The sequence below is a fragment of the Nerophis ophidion genome, linkage group LG07 (genome assembly GCF_033978795.1).
Source record: "Nerophis ophidion isolate RoL-2023_Sa linkage group LG07, RoL_Noph_v1.0, whole genome shotgun sequence".
In the NCBI taxonomy this organism is placed as follows: domain Eukaryota; kingdom Metazoa; phylum Chordata; class Actinopteri; order Syngnathiformes; family Syngnathidae; genus Nerophis; species Nerophis ophidion.
In genome coordinates, this window is record NC_084617.1 from 15011133 (window position 1) to 15026759 (window position 15627).

The following is a 15627-nucleotide window of genomic DNA, read 5'->3' on the forward strand; positions in this document are numbered from 1 at the left end:
AGGAAATTTAAAATTGCAATTTAGTAAACTAAACCGGCCGTATTGGCATGTGTTGCAATGTCAAGATTTCATCATTGATATATAAACTATCAGACTGAGTGTTCGGTAGTAGTGGGTTTCAGTAGGCCTTTAAGACATGTAGTGAAGCCTGTCTTTAAAAAAAAAAAAAAACAATTTAATGTTTAACTTAAAAAGCAAGCATTTGAGCCTCCTGTTCAAGTAATCCTGCTAAGTGAAGACGATCGCCAGGCAAAGAATCACAACCTTTGGTTGAGTGTGGACCTCAACCAAGTTACTTAGCTTGTACAGTAGGGAAGGGATTCATATGGTCCAATTCCTGAGTGGATCTCATGTTAGAGGAAGGTGGGGGGGTTAATCATTTTGCAATGCAGCCTCCTGAAAAGGATGCAAAGCGCCATTCTACATAGCAACTGACAATATAGCCAAAGTTGGAATTGCCACGAAACACATTTAAAGATATACAATACGACTGCCAATTTGTCACGTTTCATGTGTCAAGTAAACCACGACGACTTGGCCCATATTAATCCCCTTCCTTCTGTGGCTAACCGCAAACAATGCCAATCCCACTTTGCACTGGTAAAAATTCCCATGACAACATAGGTTTTTTTCCTGCACGGAAGTAAAACTGTTTCTACACAACAAGAAAAAAAGCCAAAACACAATCATCATGTGTCCCGCCAAGGGTGATCAGACACTTGGCGTGGGCTTCAGAAACAAGTGCATGAAACAGGAACTAGTGTTCGGCACCAATGCTATGAGACACAACCAAATATGTGCTTGAAATGTCTTTGCGAGCTTAATATAACTCACTGGCACGAAGCGCCGCTCCTGGCTACACAAATGTGACTCGGGACACATGACGGACTCTGTGCTGCAGCTTTATTTGACGCTAAAGAGGACATCAGAAGACAAAACAGAGATGTCCACATGAGCACATTGCTCAGACCTGGAGGGGGACAAAGAGTAGAGGAGTCACAGGGTGGGCACACGTCCCTGCTTGAAAACGCATTCAAGAGCGAATCAGCAATTCTTTGTTTGTGGGTTTAATCGGTCATATGAGGTGTCACAGGACGTCAAGACCCGGAAGGTTCTTTACACAACAAAGCAGGCTAAGAACTTCCTGACAGCCAAAGAAAATAAGATAGAATTCATGCACTTCGAGAGAGGAGAGCAGAGAATGAAAGACCTTAGAGTTTCTGTCCTCCATCCCTCCTGGATGGACGTCTAACACCCCCATCTGGTGTCTCTGAGTACTGCCGCATCACGGGTAGTCTCCCGACTTTTCGCTGTCGCCCTCGTCGTCGCCCCCTGTCCCGTTCATGGCGCTCACTCGGGCCAGCAGCAACGGCAGGTTGATGGCGCCCCCTGGCGTGTCCTCGTCCGACGAGTTTCGTGGTGGGTAAAAGCGCTTTGCTTTAGACAGAAAGTCCTCAGCGATGTCGAGATACAGCAGGCGATCCTGCCAGCAGAAAGTTACATTTACAAGTATTAGTCAGGATTAGTACCTCGCAGGATTTATTTGGGATTGTTGTGGCTTAAGTATTGCCTAATAATTTCCAGCAGCTTTTTCAGCAAGTTGCGGCTAAAGTTGCAACATTTAGAGCAGGGGTGCCCATTACATCGATTGCGAGCTACCGATCGATCGTGGAGGGTGTGTCAGTCGATCGCAAACCAAGCATTAAAAAAATAAATCTAAAAATTTGTGATCATCAATCTTTACAATGACGTCACTTTCGTCACTTGATTGACATTCACGGCACCCGGGGGTCTTCTGAGATGACGCTGGCTGCTGTCAAATTATTATTAAGAAAACAGGAGGGGGCTTCACGGTGGAAGAGGGGTCAGTGCGTCTGCCTCACAATACGAAGGTCCTGCAGTCCTGGGTTCAATTCCAGGCTGAGGATCTTTCTGTGTGGAGTTTGCATGTTCTCCCCGTGAATGCGTGGGTTCCCTCCGGGTACTCCGGCTTCCTCCCACTTCCAAAGACATGCACCTGGGGATAGGTTGATTGGCAACACTAAATTGGCCTTAGTGTGTAAATGTGAGTGTGAATGTTGTCTGTCTATCTGTGTTGGCCCTGCGATGAGGTGGCGACTTGTCCAGGGTGTACCCCGCCTTCCGCCCGATTGTAGCTGAGATGGGCGCCAGCGCCCCCCGCGACCCCGAAAGGGAATAGGCGGTAGAAAATGGATGGATGGATGGATGACCGAGAGGAGGGCAAGAAACACCTTTTATTTCAACAGACTCTCGCCATACCTGCTGTCAAAACTCTAAAAACAGACTGCACAGTTGCTGTCTTCATAATAAAAGCACTGCTTCATCCTGCCCTCGTTAACAAAATAAGAGTCTCAGAAAGCTAGCGTGCACAGGATAGCAAGCTACGGAGTTTACAGCCAATGTATTTCTTGCAAAATGTATAAAAACAAGTATGGAAGCTGGACAAATAAGATGCCAAAAACTAACCACTTTCATGTGGTATTGGACAGAAAGGAGGACTTTTTTTTTCCTCCATTCGAAAATGTGGACGTTGTCAGCACCACAGTCTGATTCCAATCAATGCAAGTCATCAGATTCAGGTAATACACCAACTTATAATCTTGTCTTCATGAAGCAAAGGAATCTATATGTGTTAAACATGCTTATGTTATAATTAAACACCTTTAACGTGTTAACCAAAACGTCTCTTTCATAAATAATTAAATATAAATTGTATATATATGAATGAGGTAGATTCCTTCGACTTGGTCAATTGAAAAGTAGCTCGTCTGCAGAAAAAGTGTGGGCACCCCTGATTTAGAGGCTTTTTTTGTCAATGATATTAAAGCAAATCGTGATTTTTGGGATTTGTTGTTCCTTGTAACCTCCAAAAAGCACAGGATATCAACACAATTTGGAAAACAAATACCGTATTGATTTTAGGGGTTTGAATCTCTGGCCACCTAACGATTCTATCCGATTCCTAGGGTGACAACTGGATTCACAATCGATTCCCAATTCAACACGATTCTTTTTTCAAACTAGTCCTCGCAATGTATCATTTGAGATTAGGGTTGGCTGCCGATATTTGCCAAAAAATCTGTTTCGGCAAGGCACAGGAAAATGCAGATCCAGATCCAGTTTTTGAAAAGTCCGGTCCGTGTTTTCCAACTCACCAATTTAAATAAAATGTCAGCTGTGTGGGATTATTTTACCCAACAAAACGAAAAGGATGAAGAGGTGGAGTGCAAAACATGCCACAATAAAGTCAAGCGTGGTGGTAAAGTTGTAAGACATTTTAATGACTCTTGCGAGTGAGAGGCTTTTTAGCACTCATAGATGAACACAGGAGCAGGCTGACACCTGAGCATTTTGAAGTGCTCGTCTTTGTTAGAAAGAATCTCCCCATTATGCTTGGACTTCAATTGTTTGCCCCCCCTGACTGGGGCAAACATTTGAAAGGAGTGTGTAGATAGTTTTTTTTTTAAGTTTACACCTGTTCAAGAGCAAGTATTGATGCTGAGTTATAGACATTTTATCCCACTCAGGTTGTTTGTGTGTTTTGCTTTTTAAATAATGTTTACAGCATTATTTGCACTTTATACTGTTCACTTTTTTACTGTTTAATGATGCCATTTCTGTTTGTCATGTATAATTTTTTCTATTTTGTGTTTATCCTTGAATACCAACCATTGTGTATTATTCAAACTCACCTAATTCAGCTGGCTAGTTATCAAGAGTACTAAAACCCTTTTCAACATGAATCTGACAACTAATTAGGCTAAATAACTTTAAACTTTAATACATGCTCGGATAGGCCAGTACTGGCCAGTATCGGCCAGTATCGGTATCAAATCGGAAGTGCAAAAACAATATCGGTATCGGATCGGAAGTACAAAAACCTGGATCGGGACATCCCTATTTGAGATAATAATTATAATGAAACTTTTTCAAAACAGGATAGAAAATCTCCTTATGGTTGCACAAAGATTGCCTAAAAAACATCTTGAACATTTTGAACTGATTTAGAATCGGGGTGATTAAGAGTTGCGATTTGGATGTGCGTATTCAGAGCGCATCTCGTCAGCGCTTCAGCGTCGAGCAGATAGGCGTTTAGCAGGGGAGCAACGCACTCCTCCCAAATTATACTAAACACTTCCAAGTCAAATACTTTCTAAACATCACTATGAGCCCGTTGACCTTATAGAAACAAACTGCAGCTCAGCTCACTCGCAGTCCTGGCTTTAGGTGAAGGCTAGTTAGCTTTTAGTGTAACCTTAGCTCATTTTGCTGTGTGTGCGTGTGTTACGGACAGTGTTGATTGAGATGTGTTGAAGCAGCAAAAAAGGACATGTTAAAAGAAGAGTTTCTGTCTCTGATAGTGTATATATTAATGTAAGTGCATCATTAAGCCTACATGAACTCCATGGTGTTTAGGGATGAATAGTATCTACTATTGCTATTGTACTATTTTTCAGCCATAGTTACATTAATCATTAGTAATGTAGCAGCCTAGTTTTGAATGGCAGGGTCCCTGCTATCACATGTTGATACAAATATAACATTTACATAATAAAAAAAATCAACTACAGGCTTCCCCAATGCTGTAATAAATTAAGCATGATGACTTGACTTGAAACTGTTTAATGTTACACTTTTTATATGTAGAAGAAAAGTTGTGTCATTTTATTTCATTTAAGCAACAACTTGAGGCAGCTTAATGTGGATTAACGTGGGCAGAATTATTATTGTGTTCCCAATGTTAAAAGGATCAAGCCATTGTTTTACAAATTTGGTAAATAAATAACCCCGAAATTTATATTTTTTTGTTTTCTTACTGTACCGAAAATGAACCGAACTGTGACCTCCAAACCAAGGTACGTACCGAACCGAAATGTTTGTGTACCGTTACACCCCTACTAGTTACTGATGAGCGACAAGCAGCAAAATAGTGAGCAGACATGGACAAAAAAAAGGGTATATGATGGAAATATCAGGTCCAAAGCCATGGTAAATTGATCCCCTCACAAGTCTATTTTTTCACAATGAGCTGTCTTCACAGGATCAAAAAACTAGGTGGAGCTTCACTTCCATGATTAGACTACAGTTATGGTGCATTGATAACATAAAATTTATATTGTTACTGTGACTGCTTTTTAGTCAGTTGGGATAAAAGCTCAGCAGAAATGAAAAACGGTAGACAGGAACTTATTCTCAAGTCACTTTTAACAGCAGGTCTGCCGTCAAACCATGTCAAGACACCTTCTTAAACCAATCACACTCTGCCGGCTTAAAAATTAAAGTGCTATACATTACATATAACTACAGTAACAAAATAAAAATGGCTTACAATAAATTCATGCTTTGTCAAAGATGTTTTGTAAAGTAATCTGATATTTCTACCTAAATAAATGCTAGTGCATAGTACAGAATATAGCGGGAATTTTTGTTGCAGGCTGAAATAATGTGTATATTGTTTTATTACATGTTCTGGTTGATACTCCGCAATTACATAATGATTAGCAGGCTAAACATTAGACTTAATTATTAAAAAGAGAAGGTTACAACATTTTCATGCAGAGATACGAATACCACTAACTTGTTCAATATTTAATGTATACAATATCAGAAGCATTTATTCAGTTAAAAATACCGCAGATATTACCAAACATCGTTGAGGATCAAAGCATGATCGTAACAATCCACATTGTGTTGTTAATTCTTGAAACTGGTTTCTAAACATGGTGTAGTTCCTCTCCTTTGAATGCAAATGCTCCTAAAGTAGGAATATAAATACTATATTCCAACAAAATATGGGAAGACACCAACGCACTGCACAAATATATTTTTTAAAATGTTCATTAAAAACGTGTTTGTTTTTTGTGTTAAGCTGTTTAAAAAAGCACAGTGTTTAAAAAATATTTAATTAAAGTAAACTAATTGTTTAGTCATGGTATTAAAAACCTAAACATGATCTGTCCAGAAGAACACTTATTAATGAGGAAAAATTGGGTCTATCTGTGATTAATTTTGAGTTGACTATGAAAAATGTGATTAGTCGCAATTCATATTTTAATCATTTGACAACCCTAATTATAGAAAGAAACATCACCAAAGGCTTCCTTATTGTCCACTTTCTGCTCTGTTGTACACTAATTGTAGACATTCTCTATATTTATTTCATACTTGAAAAGTGTTTTTGTCCATTTTAAACATTCATATATGTTCCATCACATTAAAAGCATTTATACAAACAATCCATAGGGCACATTTTTGTTGGTAAATTATTGACATTGAGATTATTGTCACACTTCAACATCTACAACATGTAAATGCTGACTCTGTGATACAACAGCATTGCAAATGAAAATGTGTTCTTATTTGCCTTACCCACTAAAAAAGTAAATGTTTTTATACTACATTACCCATAAGTCTTAGAGCTGTGGTCCTGAACAGTGTCTTTGATCATTAAAATAGTTGATATGTTGTTGCACAGGAAACAAACAATTTTGAGTAAACAGTTGACGTGTGTGTTTGAGGGCACCCCCAGAGACAAATTGGATATGTCTACCAAATAATGGAAAAGGACTCAAATGTGGTTCTTTGGCTTCAAATGTGGACTGTAAATGGAGGCTCATGAACACTCATTGCCCACTTCAGATGTTAACTTTTAGCGCTGTATGGGTAACACAGGTGGTACATGGGCGCCATCTAGTGGTACTCAGGAACACACCAGATGTTGTGTTTTATACCATAAAAAATAAGCCAATTTCAAATGTATGAACCAATGAGACGCTGAAATTAACTTGCTGAGTACTAGGAACACGTTGAAAGCTAGTGAACCTCGATTGTAAGTGGAGGGTGGTACAGGGGTGCCCGACACTTTTTCAGCAGGCGAGCTATATATATATAGCAGCATCCCACACATGTGCACGACCACACGGCGTCATAACAGAGCGACGGGGGCTATATATATATATATATATATTAAATTGGGGCTGCGAATCTTTGGGTGTCGATTCGATTCAATATCGATTCTTAAGGTCGCGATTCGATAATATATCGAATTTTTTCGATTCAACGCGATTCTCGATTCAAAAACGATATTTTTCCGATTCAAAACGATTCTGTATTCATTCAATACATAAGATTTTAGCAGGATCCACCCCAGTCTGCTGACATGCTAGCAGAGAAGTATATATTTTTTTAAAAAGCTTTTATAATTATAAAGGACAATGTTTAATCAACTGATTGCAATAATGTATATTTGTTTAACTATAAATGAACCAAAAATATGACTTATTTTATCTTTGTGAAAACATTGGAGACAGTGTGTTGTCAAGCTTATGAGATGCGATGCAAGTGTAAGCCACTGTGACACTATTGTTTTTTTTCAAATTTTTTATAAATGTCTCATAATAATGTAAATGAGGGATTTTTAATCACTGGTATGCTGAAATTATAACTAAAATTGATACTGTTGTTGATAATATTAATTTTTGTTTCACTACTTTAGGTTTGTTCTGTGTCATGTTTGTGTCTTCTCATTTGCTCTGTTTATCAGGTTTGGTTTTAGAATTTGATTGCATTGTTATGGTATTGCTGTGTAGTGGTTTGTTGGATGGATAAAAATAAAAATTAAAAAACGATTTAAAAAAAAAAAGAATCGATTTTAAATCGCACAATGTATTCGATTCGAATCGATGTTTTCCTACACCCCTAATATATATATATATATATGTATATATATATATATATATATATATATATATTTTCTAAATTTCTACCGCTAGTCCCTTTTGGGGTCGCAGGAACCTATCTCAGCTACAATCGGGCGGAAGACGGTGTACACCCTGGACAAGTCGCCAACTCATCGCAGGGCCAACACAGATAGACAGACAACATTCACACTCACTTTCACACAATAGGGCCAATTTAGTGTTGCCAATCAACTATATATATATATATATATATATATATATATATATATATATATATATATATATATATATATATATATATATATGTGTATATATATATATATATGTTTATTTAGCCGTTTTTGTTAAAAATTTAAAGGTGTACAAAATACATGCATATAAATTTCTCTCTTTCACGAACACAAGAATATAAGTTGGTGAATTACCTGATTCTGACGACTTGCATTGATTGGAATCAGACAAGATTCACAGTAGTGCTGACAACTTCTACATTTTTGATTTTACATTGTGGAGGAGAATAAAAGTCCTCCTTTCTGTCCAATACCCAATGAAGTGGTTGGTTTTGGCATCTAGTTTGTCCAGATTCCATACTCGTTTTTATACACTTTTCAAGAAATACATTGATGGAAAATTCCGTGGCTTGCTAGCTTGTTTGCGCTAGCTTTTTGAGACTCTTATTTTTTTTTTGCACAGGAGGGATGGAGCAGCACTTTTATTGTGAAGACAAGAAACGGTGCGGTCAATCTTTAGGGTTTTGACGGGAGGTACGGTTGAAATAAAAACTGTTTCTCGACGGTCTTTTTTACCTTCACACAGAGTTCCCGGAAGCCAGCATAATTTCACAAGATCCTCGGGTGCCACAAATGTCAATCAAGTGACGAAAGTGATGTCATAGTGAAGATTTCTGATCACAAATTTTTAGGTCTATTTTTCAATGCCTGGCTGGCGGTCAACTGACACACTGCGATCGACAGGTAGCTTGCGATCGACGTAATGGGCACCCCTGAGGTAGTATCATGAGTAGAACTAAAAAAATGTTTTAATTTTCACTGTTGATGCTTTTGCATTGCTAAAAGCAGGTATTAATATGATTTACAGTCAGTAATGATGAAATAAAACTCACATGATGTTTGAGCGGTACAATTTGGACATGGAAAAGCGAACATTGCGCCTGATACTAAAAAGTAGACACGCGTGCTTCTCACCAGAATGAAGAGGTATCTTTCCGGCGGCGCTTCCCCGCTGTTAAAAAGGGAAGTCTCGGAATGGAGCGTCTGCAGCAAAGAGCGCGCGGCCGCCGCGTTGCGCATGCGGTCGAGCGAAGCGCCGGCAGACACGTTCAGCAGCGAGTCGGCCTCCGCCATGAAGCCTAGAACAAGAACGTCAATTCGTACGAATCGGTCTTCTAGTGCGTTAAAAAAAAGTGTGATTCAAAAAAAAAGATGCGTGCTCTCACCAAGGTTTTCCAAGAGGGTCTTCCACTTGTCTCGGACTTCCCTGCGAGTGTCTCTCATGGCCTCAATGTCCACACTTAGACGACGATAACCCTTAAGCACAGCAAGCATGACAAAGCTGCGAGCCTCGCATGGTGTTTTTTAGTTTTTACAACATACCGTAGTTCCAACACGCGTCTTGTTGCGGGCCTGCAGGAGGGAGTACAGCGCTCGGTCGTCATCCCTCTCCGTGTGGCTGGGGTCCCCCGGCTCGCTCCACAGATTAGTCTCCTCATCACGACGTTTCTGGACTTCCCGGCTGAAATATTCCAGCGGATCCGGGTTTCTTGGACACATTAATGTAGATTTGATTATTAATAATGAAGTCAACACATTTTGCTATATTCATATGAAAAAATAAAATTATTTGATATAAAAAATGTCAATAAAACAGAACTAAATATTTCTTGAATGTATTTTAGTTTAAATATATCTAAAACATTTATTACATAATTATACATCAATATATATCAAATAAAAATATTGAATTCAAACAAAATAAAATATAATTGAAATATACATTATATATTAAAAACCTTTTGTAATAAAAAATCCATACATTTAAAATTAATCTAAAAGTGAAAAATATATTTCAAAATTAGAAATAAAACAATAAAAACATAAATTTTATATTAACACTAATATTTTAATAAAATAAAAAAATACATACAAATATTGATCTAAGAAAAATATATTAAAAATAATATAACTATGAAGTAGTATTATGAAAAATACATAATTATTAAATTGCATACAATATTTTAAATATTCTTAATTACTACGACTCTTGACACGTAGGTCAAGTATTAAATTCGCAGTTACCTTTTTTTTTATTAAATTAGGATAAAATATAATCCATTTAATTGTATTTATTTATTTTTTTAGTAGTTAATTTTGGACATGTTAAAACAAAGCAAAATAAATAATATAAAAGGAAATAATCTTAACATTACAGTAAAGTACAGAAAAAGAAACAAAGACTTAACAATGAAAACACATGAAAAAAGAAAACAATACGATTAGGTTTTTTCATATCCAATATGGAGTTCATTACCATGAATTGATCAAGTTGAAAAACTTATTGGGGTGTTACCATTTAGTGGTCATTTGTACGCAATATGTACTGTACTGTGTGATCTACTAATAAAAGTTTCAATCAAAAGTTGGGAGAAGTAAAAATTATGTATCTATATGTTATTCCGCTTATACAACAGATAATGAGAAAATATATTTATATGTTTTATATTAACACATATTCGTAACAAAAACATGTTAGTAAAATGTAATAAATACACAAGTTGTTGTACAAATCTGTTTAAGACAAATCTATTTAAACTATTTCTAAAAATGTTTACAAAAACCTAAAACATCTTAAAAAAAAATTTAAATCTCAACAAAACACATACTTGCACTTTCATATATTTTATATTAGCACGAAAAATAACTAAAATAAATGTAAAAATACAAATTTTAAATTGGGTACATTAGTCTTTACATTACTATTTTGACCAGTAAGTTAAACTTTGTAATAAAACCAGTTGGTTAACTCATTTTTTGAATTAAAACTAAATAAGATGAATTTATATATATATTTTATTTTAATACATACTTATAACAAAAAAATAGTTATTCAAATGTAAAGAAATACATAAATGTAATTTTGTTTATACAAGTTTAGGACAAATCTAAACTATCTTAAATCAAAAATGTTTATAAAAACCTAAGACATCTTAAAAAATAGAATCCAAACAAGATCAAATGTATAATTTTTGCGTGTTTATATATTGTATATTAGTACAAAAAATTATTGAAATAAAATGTAACATTACAAATAATTAAATTGCAAACAATACTTTAAATGTCCAACTATTTTGACCTGTAAATTAACCATTGGACTAAAACAGCAGTCTGTTCACTTTTTTTTTTAAATACATGGGACATACTAACTGAAGGAAATCAAACTAGGATCTTTTGTGTTACAGGCCACATTTTTACCCACTCATACACTTTATACAGGAAGCTTTTCCCGCCAAATCTGAGTGCACATTTACAGGAGCATTACGGTAATATTAAAAAAGCGGTCTTACGGTATCAAGGGCTGCTTCTCGTCGTCGTCATCGCTGTCGGCACAGCAGTAGCAGAAGCACCGCATGCAGAACTTGGAGAACGCCGCGCCCATTGATGCAGATTATCCCCTAAAACAAAAAAAGTTAACACCTCGCTGGTCCCTCAGCTGCTTCGAACCAAGACCACCTCGCTCTTTCACATCCTAAGTGGACACCAACAGGCACAGTGTTGAGGATGAGGAAGGGCCAGAGGGAGGCCTGATTGTTGCCAAAGTTTACCTCATCTTTAGCTTCCCATGGTCCAGGATGACGAGGTGGATCCTGCAGGTGGAGAGGCCAGAGAGGGTCTGCAGACCAGCACTCAACTCACTAAAGCAACATTTCACACACCCATTGGCCCGGCAGATAGTCACAGCCGTGTCATGTGAGCGAGCCGCATCATCATCATCATCATCATCATCAACCTCCCGCCTCCATGTTATTCACATTGTCCTCTGAGGACATTACTTTTCTTTAAGTAAACCCCATAAACTGGCTCTTTTAAACACACGTGTCTACAAAATAAGTCTTACCCCCCAGGGTCCGAATCTACAGCACAGCCCGCCTCCATTCCCATTTATGGCATGTGAACACCCCTCTCAACTCACATGGCTTCATTGAGGATTGCTGCAATCCTGATGCGTCACCTGCTCGGCTAACACGAGCTAATCACTAGCATCTGCGCGTGCAACAAGATGGCCGCTGGCTCTTGACGAAATGTCAGTGCAGGAATGCATACATAAAGCACATCTCTGCTGGGGAACATCACACGCTTTACACAAAAGGCTCAGAAAGGATACACTTCAATTTCTTATAGCTGATGTTTTTTTTTTTTTCTATTCCTGTTCCGCGGACAAACATTTCTTGAGAAGACAACGTGTCGCTTGACTGATAAGCAGAACAAATGATCTAATGTCAACTATGAGCTACTTGGTACCAAAAGCTGAGCCCTCAACCACAGTATCACTGCCATCTTTGTGTGGGGTCTTTCAAAATCACTGGTTCTTTTGAGGACATAAAGCCATACTTGAAGCTTTCAGGTTAAAGGCCTACTGAAACCCACTACTACCGACCACACAGTCTGATAGTTTATATATCAATGATGAAATATTAACATTGCAACACATGCCAATACGGCCTTTGTAGTTTACTAAATTGCAATTTTAAATTTCCCGCGAGTTTCTTGTTGAAAACGTCGCGGAATGATGACGCGTACACTTGACGTCACGGACCGTCAGGAAATATTAGTTCTGCACCACTAGCGGCTAAAAGTCGTCTGCTTTAATCGCATAATTACACAGTGTTTTGGACATCTGTGTTGCTGAATCTTTTGCAATTTGTTCATTTAATAATTGAGACTATAAAGAAGAATGCTGTTGTTGAAAAGCGGTGGATTGCAGTTGTCTTTAGCACTGAGACACAGCCGGTGTTTCTTTGTTTGTTGTGAAGCACAGCAGTCAAGCGAACATGTTTTCTCTACGTCAACCAGCATGTTTTTGGATGGGGAAATTGTGATATATATCTTACCGGAGAAATCAGTGGATTATTCGTCGTCCTGCAGCAGCTGTCGACCTCGAGGTATGTCTTTACAATCTTTAAAATCTCAATAAAACACTATTAAAACAATAAGCAGATAAGGGATCTTCCAGAATTATCCTGGTAAATGTGTCTAATTACATCGGAAATGCTCACGCTGCTGCCGCCCGGAGCCGTCGCTTTTTTTTTTTTTTTCCCCTAATCCTTCACTATCAATATCCTAATTTACGAATCTTTCATCCTCGCTCAAATAATGGGGAAATTGTCACTTTCTCGGTCCGAATTGCTCTTACTGCTGGTGGCTCCCCTTATAAACAATGTGAATATGTGTGGAGCCCTGCAACTCGTGACGTCACGCGCACATACTTCCGGTAAAGGCAGGGCTTTTCTATTAGCGACCAAAAGTTACAAACTTTATTGTCAATGTTCTGTACTAAATCCTTTCAGCAAAAATATGGCAATATTGTGAAATGATCAAGTATGACACATAGAATGGACCTGCTATTCCCGTTTAAATAAGAAAATCTAATATCAGCAGGCCTTTAATGACTTTAGTTACTGACCGGTACGTTTTTATTTGATTTTTCCAACTGAACTCCTTTGTTCCGCAAACCAACAGGGTTGTTGCTCTGACGCACAACAAACAATAACTTACGTTTTTGAAGAGAATTACATGCGAATTTGACCAATTTCACTTCAAAATACCCCAACAGACTCTTGGATGGTTCCAGCTAAAGAAGAAACAATGTTCTTCTTACGACACTAGAAAACAATGCCCAAAGGCTTAAGACTACATGCAAAGAGAAGATATTTTGACTGCCACTACCATGACCATCTTGGGTCAAAAAGTCATTTAAAATAAACAGAATTCTTGTTGTAACCTGGACTTGTACAGTGGAATTTCATTTTACAAACTTAATTGGTTCTTGAACAGGGTCCGTAAATTGAATAGTTTGTATGGTAAAGAAAATTCCCCCATAAGATTGTAAATAATAATGTGTTCCAGGCTTGATAAGTCTATATTTTAGTTTGTACACTTTGAGTACAATATGAAGTACTATACAGTACTGCATAGCAAACATATCTAAAATCCTTAATTTAACAACCATATTGCTACAGTTAAACATTTAAAAAGTAATATCCACATACAGTGCATTATCGCCAAAGGAGCTATCATTTAAAATCAAGTGCTCTTTTGCTAAGACACAGAACAAACAACCCCTGAAGGTTTGCAAACTAACCAGCTGAGCAAGCGACATATTTTGCATGGACTTTTGACTCCAACTACCACGGCCATCTTGGGTCCAGTTGCTGTTAAAAAACAATAGGGTTTTTTCTGGGACATTTCAATCAGAATGAGCTAGAGTGAAGTCCACAAGTATTTGCACAGCCTGCAATTTTCCAAGTTCTCCAATTTAGAAATTAGGGATTGATTGATTGATTGATACTTTTATTAGTAGATTGCACAGTACAGTACATATTCCGTACAATTGACCACTAAATGGTAACACCCGAATAAGTTTTTCAACTTGTTTAAGTCGGGGTCCACGTTAATCAATTCATGGTAAGGGAGAGGTCTGAAATGTTCATCAAATATGTATTTCCGCTGTTAGAGAGATAATCTAAAAAGAAAAATCCGGAAATCATATTGTATGATTTTTTTTAATGATTTATTTATATGTTACTGGGGTTCATAAGTATTTCCACACATGAGAATCCGAAAGAATTTTGACTCTCAAAGAGCTGTCAGCCTACCCTAAAAAAAGTCCACCTTGACCCCACAACTAATCACTCACCCACCACCTCTTAGATCTTATCTAAGTCACGTGTGCAGCCCACAATCAGTCTAAGTCCAACTGCTACCATGGGCAAGACCAAAGAGCTGTCAAAAGCAGGGATGGGAATGAAGATTTACAAAATCAGCTGAAAAGGTTTTAATCCTAAAACACCGCTTTGTGGAAGGCCGCTGAGTGCACTCGCCTGCTAGGGGGGTCTGGGGGCATGCCTCCTCAGAAAAAAATTGAAATCTATGCTAGTTTAGGATGCATTTCCTGCTATTTTGAGTCAAAATCTAACAATATTCTCCTGACCAAGATTTCACATTTATTAGCAAATATTTTCATAAAAATGTATCATGTGATGAAATTTATTTAGACAAGTTTACACATATATCAAATTATTGCACACTTTTGGATTACAGACAAAAATAGGCCTACAAATGGATTAACCAGAATTCAAAATATAAAAATTTTGAAATACATAAGATCGTATATTGTACCTCTGAATGGACTCGTCTGTCTTAGATTGGTGTGAGAGGAGCCGAGTCGGAGGTGGGGGGCTTCGATAGTTGACTTGAGGCTGCATTTGTGACGATGTTTGACTTCAGCTTGAAGGCAGATCCCAGTGAAAAATTACTTCTCCGTAAACTCACTTTACTTAGATGCCTTTCGCGTGGTCAAAGAGTGCCACCTTTCCCCGAGATCCCATAGTTCACAATGTCCTTGCAATACAAGCACTGAGCACGTCCCGGTTCATCGCACTTTGCAATGAAATCGCTGATCAGTTTGTCTACTTCTACGATATTGTTGTTAATCTTCACCTTCAGTTTGATAGATATATCGAGCCATGCCCAGTTCCACTTGTTTCTCACGCCCTTATTGATATATTTCGCTAATGAAGCATTCCTATCTTGAATAAGTTTAACCATGTCTGAAACGGTTTTGTCAATAAAGAAACGTGTTAATTGAGAGCTACTGCGTTTTTTTTCCAGAT

At 37.6% G+C, this 15627-nt stretch overlaps 1 protein-coding gene across 2 annotated transcripts; it reads right to left on the reverse strand.

Moving 5' to 3' along the window:
- Nucleotides 1–886: 886 nt before the first annotated feature.
- On the reverse strand, nt 887–13260 carry mreg (melanoregulin). 2 transcript variants are annotated; one of them, XM_061905412.1, is made up of 6 exons: nt 11560–13260; nt 11302–11409; nt 9335–9500; nt 9178–9268; nt 8927–9090; nt 887–1483 (listed from the first exon to the last, which is right to left on the reverse strand). In XM_061905412.1, the coding sequence occupies exons 2-6, from the start codon at nt 11391–11393 to the stop codon at nt 1286–1288; spliced, it is 711 nt and encodes a 236-aa protein (XP_061761396.1). In that variant the 5' UTR covers nt 11394–11409; nt 11560–13260; the 3' UTR covers nt 887–1285. The 2 variants fall into 2 exon arrangements, with proteins under 2 accessions (XP_061761396.1, XP_061761395.1); XM_061905411.1 differs by having other exon boundaries at nt 11302–11483; nt 11560–13246.
- Nucleotides 13261–15627: the final 2367 nt, after the last annotated feature.

Excerpts from the sequence above, each read along its gene's own strand:
- mreg (XM_061905412.1), bottom strand. The coding sequence starts at position 11,393 with ATGGGCGCGGCGTTCTCCAAGTTCTGCATGCGGTGCTTCTGCTACTGC. Across the intron at positions 9,269-9,334 it reads AGACGCGTGTTGGAACTACG|GGTTATCGTCGTCTAAGTGT; the intron begins GTATGTTGTAAA and ends GCTGTGCTTAAG. Across the intron at positions 1,484-8,926 it reads AAAGATACCTCTTCATTCTG|GATCGCCTGCTGTATCTCGA; the intron begins GTGAGAAGCACG and ends TTCTGCTGGCAG.